We start from the raw sequence: 9,984 nt of genomic DNA on the forward strand, positions 1-9,984 counted from the left end.
GGCACATGGACACACTCAAGAAGAGGAAGCTGTCATGTGGGAGATCCAGCCTGTGGAGACTTGTTCCAAGCCTGGCTGATCTTTGAATGTGTAGCCTGGGCTGTGACCTCTTGCCTAAAATCTCCCAACCTCCCTGCTTGTATTGCCTTTTCTTCTCTGATGCCCTCGTTTGGTGCAGTGAGGTAAGGTTGAATGGATCTAGATGGTCAGGAACCCCCAGCTGCCGTGGGGCTGTGGACATGAGAGCTCAGACCTGCACCCAGGTGAGGGATTCCTTATCTGGGAGTGAGACCCTCAGAGCCCTCAGCCCTTCCCCACTGAGAGAGCTAGCTGTGCCCAATCCTGGCATTGAACCCCAAGCCATATGAGAGGCAGCTCCAAGGCAGAAAAGAACTGAGAGGCCCTGCCCAGGACCTGAGAAGGGAGGGGCTGAGACGCTGGGCCTCCACCACAGGTGCTGACTCATGGCCTCTGCTGGGTGGTATAAAGGAACCAGCCCCAGGGCTTCCTGCAGCTGACTGAGGGACCAGCTGGCCAGATGATGGCCCAAGGGGCAGTGATCTGTGTGGTCCCGGAGCAGCCCACCCATGCTGTGTGCGTGCTGGCCACCGAGTCTCGGGTCGACATCTTCAGGTGAGAGAGGAGCCTTGGGCGGGGAGCTGGGGGCAAGTCCAAGCGTGCTGGATGGGACTATTTGGCCAACAGTAAAGTGTGTGGTCGGCTCAGGCTGCAGGCTTCAGCCTCAGGAGCTGCTGCCAGGGGAGCAGCTGGGAGAGAGAAGACCTGAGGGGCCCTGGGACGGGCCCAGGCTCCCAGCAGTGGGCTCTTTGCACTGAATAAGTATAAGTTCCCGTGGGCCTCATCACAAAGAATTATTATGAACCAAAGAAGGCCTGCCTCTTCTCACCAATGAAGTAACAGAAGCTCAGAAAGGGTCACACAGCAAATGTGCCCTGGAAGCAAGGCTGGAACCTGGGCCTCCTGACATGCGCCTGGTTCAAGGTGCATTTTGTTACCCCACACCTCTTAGCCAAGCATAATAGTGTGGGCGTGATGAGATGGGCTCTGGCATAGGCCAGGCAGAGGTGGGAAACCTGGTCCTGCTGTTAGCTCACTGAGCCGCATTGGGCAACTGAGCCTGTTTCCCCATCTGTGAAATGGGATGACAACACTCACTTCATAAGGTGGTCGTGGGGATTAAATTATAGGCTCTGCTGGCGTAGTGCCTAAGGCACTTGACTGCTAACCAGAAGGCTGATGGTTCACACCCAACAGCCACTCCTCAGAAAGAAGATTGGGCAATCTACTTCCACAGAGATACTACCTCAGAAACCTAAGGAGGGGTTGCTATGAGTCAGATCTGACTGGACAGCAGTGAGTTTGGTTTGTTTATATATATATATATATTTTTTTTTTCAACCTATCTAGAAATTCCCCCACCCCCACCCCACCCCATCCCTGGTAACCAAACCATGTATAAAGCTTTTCTGGACTTTTTACAATAGTGGACTAATAAAATATTTGTCCTTCTGTGACTGACTTATTTCACTCAGCATAATGTCCTCCAAGCTCACCCATGTTATGAGGCGTTTTGCAGATTCTACATTATTCTTTAGGGTTGCATAATATTCCATTGTGTGTATGTATCACAGTTTGTTTATCCATTGCTTGGTTGATGGACACTTAGGTTGTTTACATCTCTTGGCTATTGTGAATAGTGCTGCAATGAACGTGGGTGTGCATATATCTATTTGTGTCCTGCCTCTCACTTCATTAGGATATATACCTAGTAATGGGATTGCTGGATCAAATGGTATTTCTGTTAACAACTTTTTAAGAAATCACCATACCAATGTCCACAGTGTTTGTATCATTTTACAGTCCCACCTGCACTATACAAGAGTCCAAATATCTCTACATCTTCACTAGCATTTGTTATTTTCTGTCTTGTTGAACTTTGCTATTAATGCTGGGGCAAGATGGTATCTCATAGTTGTTTGTTGTTGTTGTTGTTGTTATGTGCCTTCGAGTCAGCCCTGACTCATAGCGACCCCTCCTTGGGTTTCCGAGGCAGTATCACTACGGAAGTAGGATTGCCCAACCTTCCTTCCGGGGAGTGGCTGGTGGGTATAGTTTAGATTGTATCTTTCTAGTGGCTAATGATCACAAACATTCTTCATGTGTTTGTTGGCTGCTTGAATATCTTCTTTGGTGAAGATATTTGTGAAAGAGACTATCTTTTACTCCTTTTAATGGATTTTGATCCTTTGTCAAAGATCAGCTGACCACAGGTCAATGGATCTATTTCTGTGTTCTCAATTCTGTTCCACTGGTCTATGTGTCTATCATTGTACCAATACCAAGCTGTTTTGACAACTATGTCTGTACAGTAGATTTTGAGATCTGGGAGTGTGAGACCTACTTTGTTCTTCTTCTTCAATAGTGCTTTGCTTATCCAAAGTCTCATGCCTTCCCATGTAAAATTAGTAATTGGTTTTTCCATATCCTTAAAGAATGTTGATGGACTCTGGATTGGGACATAGATTGCTTTGGGTAGTATTAACATTTTCACAGTGTTCAATCTTCGTATCAAAGAGCACGGTATGTTCTTCCATTTATGTAGATTCTTATAGTTTCTTGAAATAGCATTTTATAGTTTTCTTTGTATAGGTCTTTTGTGTTCCTGGTAATATTTATTCCCAAGTGCCTTATCTTTCTGTAGCTATTGTAAACGGTATTGATTTCCTTATTTCCTTTTCAGAGACCTCTTTTCTGGTATAGAGGAATCTAACTGATTTTTCAATGTTGATCTTGTATCCTGCCACTATGCTAAATCTTTCAATAAGTTCCAATAGTTTTCTTGCTGAGTCTCTTGGATTTTCTATGTATAGGCTCATATCATCAGCAAATAGGCATAGTTTGACTTCTTCCTTACCAATTTGGATGCTTTTGATTTCCCTTTCTTGCCTTATTCCCCTGGCTAGGATTTCCAATACAATGTTGAATAGAAGTGGAGATAGTGGGTATCCTTGTCTGGTTCCTGTCTGCAAGGGGAATGGTTTCAGTCTCTCTCCATTGAGAATAATGTTGGCTGTTGGTTTTGCATAGATGCCCTTCATTATGTCAAGAAATGTCCTTTCTACTCCTATTTTTCTGAGAGTTTTTATCAGGATGGGTGTTGGATTTTATCAAGTGCCTTATCTGTATCTATTGATATGATCATATGATTCTTTTCCTTTATTTTACTTATGTGATGGATTATGTTGATTGTTTTTCTAATGTTGAACCATCCTTGCATACCTGGTATGAATCCCACTTGGTCATGATGTATTATTTTTTCAATATGTTGTTGGAGTCTATTGGCTAGGATTTTGTTGAAGGTTTTTCTGTCTATATTCTTAAGGGATATTGGTCTGTAGTTTTTTCAAATGTTCTACCTCAGTCTGTGTTAGTTCAACTGCCTGTGTTTTTAAAGTCTAACTTTGTCAAATTTTCAGGTGTTTTAGCTACAATATTGTAGTAATCAGTATTTGTGAACCTGTATCAATAACTTTTTTGAAAATGAAATAGTAGTTAAAGGAAAAGGGAAAAAATTGAAACTAAAAAAAAACCACTTCCACTCAGTTACTAATAATATTATAATTCAATGTAGAATTTTAATTTACAAAATAATTTTTGTTAGTATTCATATAGTCTAAAAAATATTACACTTAAGCAATTTACAACTACATTTATTGTCTATTATTCTATGATTAAAATTGATAGTAAACATTACTAATGATTCTGTATGGTCTGGTATGACAGGAGGTAGTAGGTCCATGGGATGTGGGGTAACAGGATGAGTTACTGCACTGGGTGACTCCAACCCTAGTGACACTACTGGTTGAAAGTATACTTGCTGCCTGAATCCTGGGAGTGAAAGGGCAGTGGTAAATGTCTGCATGGCCTCCCAGGGGCAGGGAGGGGACAGGAGGAGAACATGCGGGAATAAAAGAGAACGCCTGATGTCATATGACACCACAAACTCCTCTGAGAATGAGATGCTTGGTGGTGGATGCCCAGGAAGTGAAGGGGGCCAGAGATAGCCCAGGCCCCTGGCAGCATGCCCAGGCTAGCCCTCTATCCAGTCTGGCAGCGGGCAGCACGGAGGAACAGTGAGCTAAGGTCACAGGTCCTTCTTTTGACCCTGAAGATGAGGATGTGAGCCAAGAGGGAAGCACTGCCCATTTCTCCCCAGAAAGGATAAGGAACCCCACAGTTCATAAGCACCTCAAAATCCTCTTTTCTCCTACTCTAGATAGTCATGACTTCTGTCTATTCTATCCCCTAAATGTCTTGCATAATAATAGCTAATATTTACATTACATGTAACTCATTCAACAACCTTATGAGATAGGTTATTTCCTTTCCAAAAGGGGAAACTGAGGCTTGGAGAGGTTAAGTAATCTACCTGATGCTATAGATAGTAAATGGGGGATTGTGGTAGTTCAGTTTGTGTGTCAACTTGGCTGGGCCTGGTTGAGTGGCTGGGCATCTGGTGGTAGTCATTCCCCATGATGAGACTGGCAATTAACTCCTTGATGGGATCTATCACAAGCAGCTGAGTAGCTGCTTTTGGGATGTGGTCGGCTTCCGGTATATAAGGAGAAACTTTGGGGATAGTCTCTAGCTTATGGTACACTTGGACCCTGCATGTAGCCATGAAGTTGTTCAATAGCCTGCCATGCTCTGCTGACCTTGGGACTTATAATGGACTTAAATTAATGGCCTGCCATGTGGTTTGGTAACAACAGGACTATGCCTTTTTACTTGTCAACCTTGAGCTTGTCAACACCAGCAGCCAGCAGCTGTCTGAGTGAAGAAACACCTCTAGCTCCAGTGGTCTGGGAGCAGGAGGCAGAGCTGGACCCCAAGGTTGAGGGGCTTTCACCCAGCCCCTAGAGCCTGGCACTTTGAACTTGGACTTAAAACCTCCAAACTGTAAGAGAATAAACTCCTGTTAAGGCCATCCCATTTGTGGTATAGTCTTGTCAGAGCGGCACTAGGGAACCAGAACAGGGATCTAGGACTCCAACCCAGGAAGCCTAGCTAACGGACCCTCCTCTTTCCCCCAGGTCCCTCTACAAGCCCTTCAACCACTTCTTACCTAGTCCTTTACAGCAGCCCTTTTTCCCGTCTCCCATCTTCTTCCCAGCCAGCACCTGTTTCCCATCTCCTACTAAGCCATCCCATTCATGAGACCTGAGTTCTCTCCTTGAAATGAGGATAGGATCAGGCCCTCCTTCCTCACCTGATTCCTTGCAGCCCAGGCCCAGTGCAGCCTGCCTTAGTATCTTTGCTCAAGCTGTGCCCTCTGCCACTGGGCTCTGGGACCCCAGGAGTTAAAAATGGAGCTGGGAACAGACCCAGGGAATGAGCACCTATTCCAGGGCTCTTAGAAACTCTGCTTGTAGTTTTAGTTCTATTTGATAACTGCTTTCTCTGCAATGGGAAATACATTGACCAAACTCAAACAAAGTATTGCTGACTTATGATGAATCAATCAAACTTATCAATGGCTTTTGGTGACCCTAGTAACTGGGATCAGGAAAGCATTATGACTCCAGCTGCTGGGTGCTGGGCCCTATTCATCTGTAATTTCTAATCTCCACAGAAACTCTGTGAGGTAAACAGTACCATCACCTCAATTTTAGAGATGAGAAAACAAGCTCAGAGAGGTAAAAGCATGTTCTGAAGGTCACCCAACTTAAAGGAGATTGGCTTCACTGGGCATTCCTCCCTGGTGGTTAAACTTATGTCACTTCTGAAGGGCTTGGGTAAGGCCCAGAATGGGTCAGGGGGTCACAGGAGGCACCAGCCCCCGAGGATGGTGGGCACTCTGAAGGTGTCATCAGTGGGCTTCTCCTCTTTCTCCCAGGGGCTCCTTCTCAACAGGAGACCACTCTCAGTGTGATGGCAAGGAGCAGGGGCAAGTCTGCTAGTGTCCCTTTGCCTCAGTTTTCCCATCTGTAAATGGGAAAAGGTTAGATTATATAATGCATCCCAACGGTCTGGCAAAGTGGTCCTCCTTTCCTGTAAGGTTGCCCGTGTTACTGTATGTGAAAGTGTTCCAGATGCTAAATGCTGTCCAACTGGTAATCATTTGTAAGGAAACACTGGATGTAGGAGCTGAAGGAATGAGCTCACTTGTCTGGGGCTCAGGTTCTCAGTGCTGGCTCTACAGAGGGTGTAGACGTTATAAGAACATACAGCTCTTGATTGTATTAAAATAATGCATATATGGCCATATGCACACACATGCACATACACCATAAAAAGCCCCCATTTATCTATGACAATTCCTTGTTTAGGAGGTGAGCGCATATGGAAAACACTGAAACAAAAGAACACGTGTTTTACAGTCAAATCCCAGCCTTGCCTCGCCTCATCTGGGCCTCAGTTTTCCCATTGGGTAAAGAGTGGCTGTGGACCTGGAGGTGGAGGCTGGAAAGCCCCAGCAGGTGGTAGACCAGCCTCTTGTGCCCTTCACCCTGCTGGTCATGAGGAAGCCACACCGGGCAAAGGGAGCAGAGGCAAAAGTAACACGTGATCCAGGTGCCAGAGGTCCCTTGGCCCCAGGTTGCTGTCTTCATTTGTTCTTTGATACCCTTGTTCATTGTCCTCTTCCACCAAACACACAGCACATCCCTCTCCTGTCCCCTCCTCCCAGTGATCCTCTTACTTCTGGGCAGCTGGCAGCCTGGCTTGTTGTGTGGTTTTGTGAGAACAGAGGAAAATGGCTGACCACAGATCCAAGAGCAGGAGTCTCCAGGCTTTGCCCGAGATACATGGGCCCTCCTGAAATTTCAGTTCAGCCAAGTAGGAAAGTAGATCAGATTCTACCATGACATCCCTTGGCCGTGACGTCTCCTCCTTATATTTCTTCTTATTGTTATTATCTGGAGTCCCTGGGTGGAGCAGATGGTGAAGCACTTGACTACTAGCTGAAAGGCAGGTAGTTTGAACCCACACAGAGGCGTCTCAGGAGACTGATGATCTGCTTCAGAAAGTCACAGCCTCCCCCTATGGAGCAGCTCTACTCTGCGCATGAGGTCGCTGTGAATCAGAGTCCACTCCATGGCAACTAGCAGCATTACTCTCCGGCCATCTTGTACAGCGAGGTTATCACATGGTGGCTGTCTAGGAAACAAGTACATAGCGTCCCCATTTCACAGAGGAGGGAACTGAGACCCAGGGAGGGTCAGTGGCCAGGCCTAGGCCACACTGCCTGTCAGAACGGCCTGACGTTGTGATCACTCTCCATCCCTTTGAGGCTGCCTGCTGCTCCTGAGCTGGCCTGGGAGAGGCCAGCTTCCGGTGAGCAACAGAACCAATAACTGGTCTGCAGGTCAGCATCTGATCAAAAGCCGCGCCCCCGCGGGACACCCGAGAACAAAAAAACACACACAGTAGAGAAGACCCCCCCCCACAAAACACAGGGAGACACAGTTCATAAACCCAGAACACACTGACCTAGAACCTCCCCAAGCCAGTGAGTGAGTCAGGGCAGTGAGACCCAGGTCAAGGCAGAGAGCCGAGAAGGAATGTGAAATCCACTCCCATCAACGACAACCCAGCCCCCACCATTAGCATGAGGGCCAGACTGGGAACAGGTGGGACTGAGGACAGGAACACCAGCTGTTTGAGTTTAGCAGACATAGACCCATGTCTACATCAAGGAGGACAGGGGAGCCCACAGATGGATCTTAGAAACCACCCTCCTCCCAGCCAGGCAGCAGGTCCCACCCACCTCTGGCTCCCAAGCATTAGTGGGGGCTGAAAGAAGATGATCTGATGGATTGATTAGAGAAGTGAATGTAATAAGGCAGAGACTGGGCCTGGCACGTAGTAGGTGCTAAAGTAGGTATGTTTGTTGAGTGAATAAAAGAAAACTGAGGACAGAGAAAGGCCTTAATTGTCTTTGTGCTCCCAGAGTGTCTGGCACATACAGGTGCTCAGTTACCTTAAAGCCTTTTGGCAACAGAGAAGAGGGGAAGGGGAGGAAGGAGTGAAAGAGGCGACGAGCAGGAATGAGTGTAAACGAGAGAGAACAAGAGCTGAGAGAGACAAGGGAGGGACAGCATACTCACAAACAAGTGGCCACTTGAGGTCAGCCATTACTACCCTTACATGGGGTAGGGGGGCCCCCACATCTCAGGCCCCCGGCGCACAACTGTCACATTTCCATGGCCCTTCAGGAGGGACATTCTGCTGCTTCCTTTGGTTAAACACTCCTGACTCCGGAGTATAGTGTGAATTCCACAAAGGAGAGGGGAGGGGTGAGAGGGAGATGGAATTTCCAGAAAGGAAAAGGGTGTGAGCCACACTCTATGCCCATTCCTTCTCTTGCAACCTGTGAAAGAGAAAGTCTTCCTTTCACTTTCAGCTGGGAAAAATCTGGATCATACAGTGAAGCAGAGCCATAGCTGAGCTCCTCTTCAGGGGCTCCTCCCCCAACCCTCAGCAGCACCCCCAACTCATCCCTACCCTCTGCTCCCCTCAGCCCGCAGGCCCTCCCTCAGCAACCTCCCAGACCTCCAGAGATGCACCTGTCACCTGGACCAGGGTGTCTCCCTGATCCGCAGCTCTGCCCTGACCCCTCCTTGCTTGCCCCCCACCCCCGTGTTGCTCCCGCCTGAAGCATCACCTAGATAGCCCACTGAAAACAAAAGCAGCCTGACCACACTCCCTTTCCTGATCTTTATGATGAACCTGCTCCCACATTTTCCTACTAGTCTCACTAACACTTGCGCATCTCCTGGGCCCTCCACTGTGGGTGCATTGCAGTGGGGTGTTGTGGCAGATGAGCTGTGTGGCAGGGTGCCTTGGAGCCTCAGTTTCCACATCTGTAAAATGGGAAGAGTGGTACCTGCTTCACAGTGTTGCTGGGAATGTTCAATGAAGCAACACATGTAAGGGGCCAGGTTCATGGTTGCCCTCAACCAGTCGTGTACTTGTTCTCTCCAGATTCAGCTTCTTCATTTATAAACTCATCTGAAACTTCATCTTCACCACTCACCTGTCAGTTTGTTGTACTGCGGTGGCTTGAGTGTTGCTGTGAGGCTCGAGGCTATGCCACCAGTATCTTAAATATGAGCGGTGTCACCAATGGTAGACAGGTCTCAGTGGAGCTTGTAGATTCAGACAGACTGGGAAGAAGGAAGGGGTCATCCACTTCTGAAAAACATGGCCACTGAAACCTTTATGAATAGCAGTGAAACACTGTCTGATGTATCATCTCTAACAGGAAACAATAAAAGTACCTACACGGGACCAACATTGGAGATCCTGGACAGAGTGGGAGAAAAATGTGGAACAAAACTAAAAATCATAACAAAGACCAGGCTTACTGGTCTGATAGAGACTGGTGAACCCCTAAGACTATGACCCCTAGTCACCCTTCAGGCCTGGAATTGAACTTATTTGAATCCGTGGCTTCCAGCCAAATAATAGACAGGCATAGAAGGTGAACATTTACACCAAGTAGGTACACTCCTTAGAACAATCTACCACGGGAGAACAGAAGGCAGCATTTGCACAGGGAGATAGCTCGGAGGGTAGGAATGCATAGGAAAGAAGGACACAGGGAAAAGGTAACCACAGGGAGGAAGTGGGAAAAAGCTGTTACACGTTGGGGGAATTGCAATCAATGTCATGAAACAAAATGTATATGAGCTGTTGAATGGGAAACAGACTTGCTCACAATAATTTAATTAAAAAAAAAAAAAAAAAGACCCTGCCTCACAGAGTTGTCATGGAGCTGCATGTGAAGTGCTTTACCCAGTGCCTCCAAAACCAGACAAAACTCACTGCCATCAAGTTGATGCCAACTCATAGCGACCCCCACTGGGTTTCCAAGGCTATCTATAAATCTTTACAGAAGCAGACTGCCTCATCTTTCTTCCATGGAGTGGCTGATGGGTTTGAACCACTGACCTTTGGTTA

At 47.0% G+C, this 9,984-nt stretch overlaps 1 protein-coding gene across 1 annotated transcript in view; it reads left to right on the top strand.

Annotated features, from left to right (window-relative positions):
* The first annotated feature begins 541 nt into the window (after window positions 1–541).
* The window catches only part of PADI4 (peptidyl arginine deiminase 4), a 42,685-nt gene continuing 33,242 nt past the window's right edge, over window positions 542–9,984 (top strand). The window contains exon 1 of the mRNA XM_007935852.1: window positions 542–633. Within this exon, the coding sequence (XP_007934043.1) occupies window positions 542–633 (92 nt within the window). The remainder of the gene's footprint in view (window positions 634–9,984) is intronic.

Source organism: Orycteropus afer, unplaced genomic scaffold (genome assembly GCF_000298275.1).
Source record: "Orycteropus afer afer isolate SDZICR_OR568_19922 unplaced genomic scaffold, OryAfe1.0 scaffold00031, whole genome shotgun sequence".
Lineage (NCBI taxonomy): Eukaryota > Metazoa > Chordata > Mammalia > Tubulidentata > Orycteropodidae > Orycteropus > Orycteropus afer.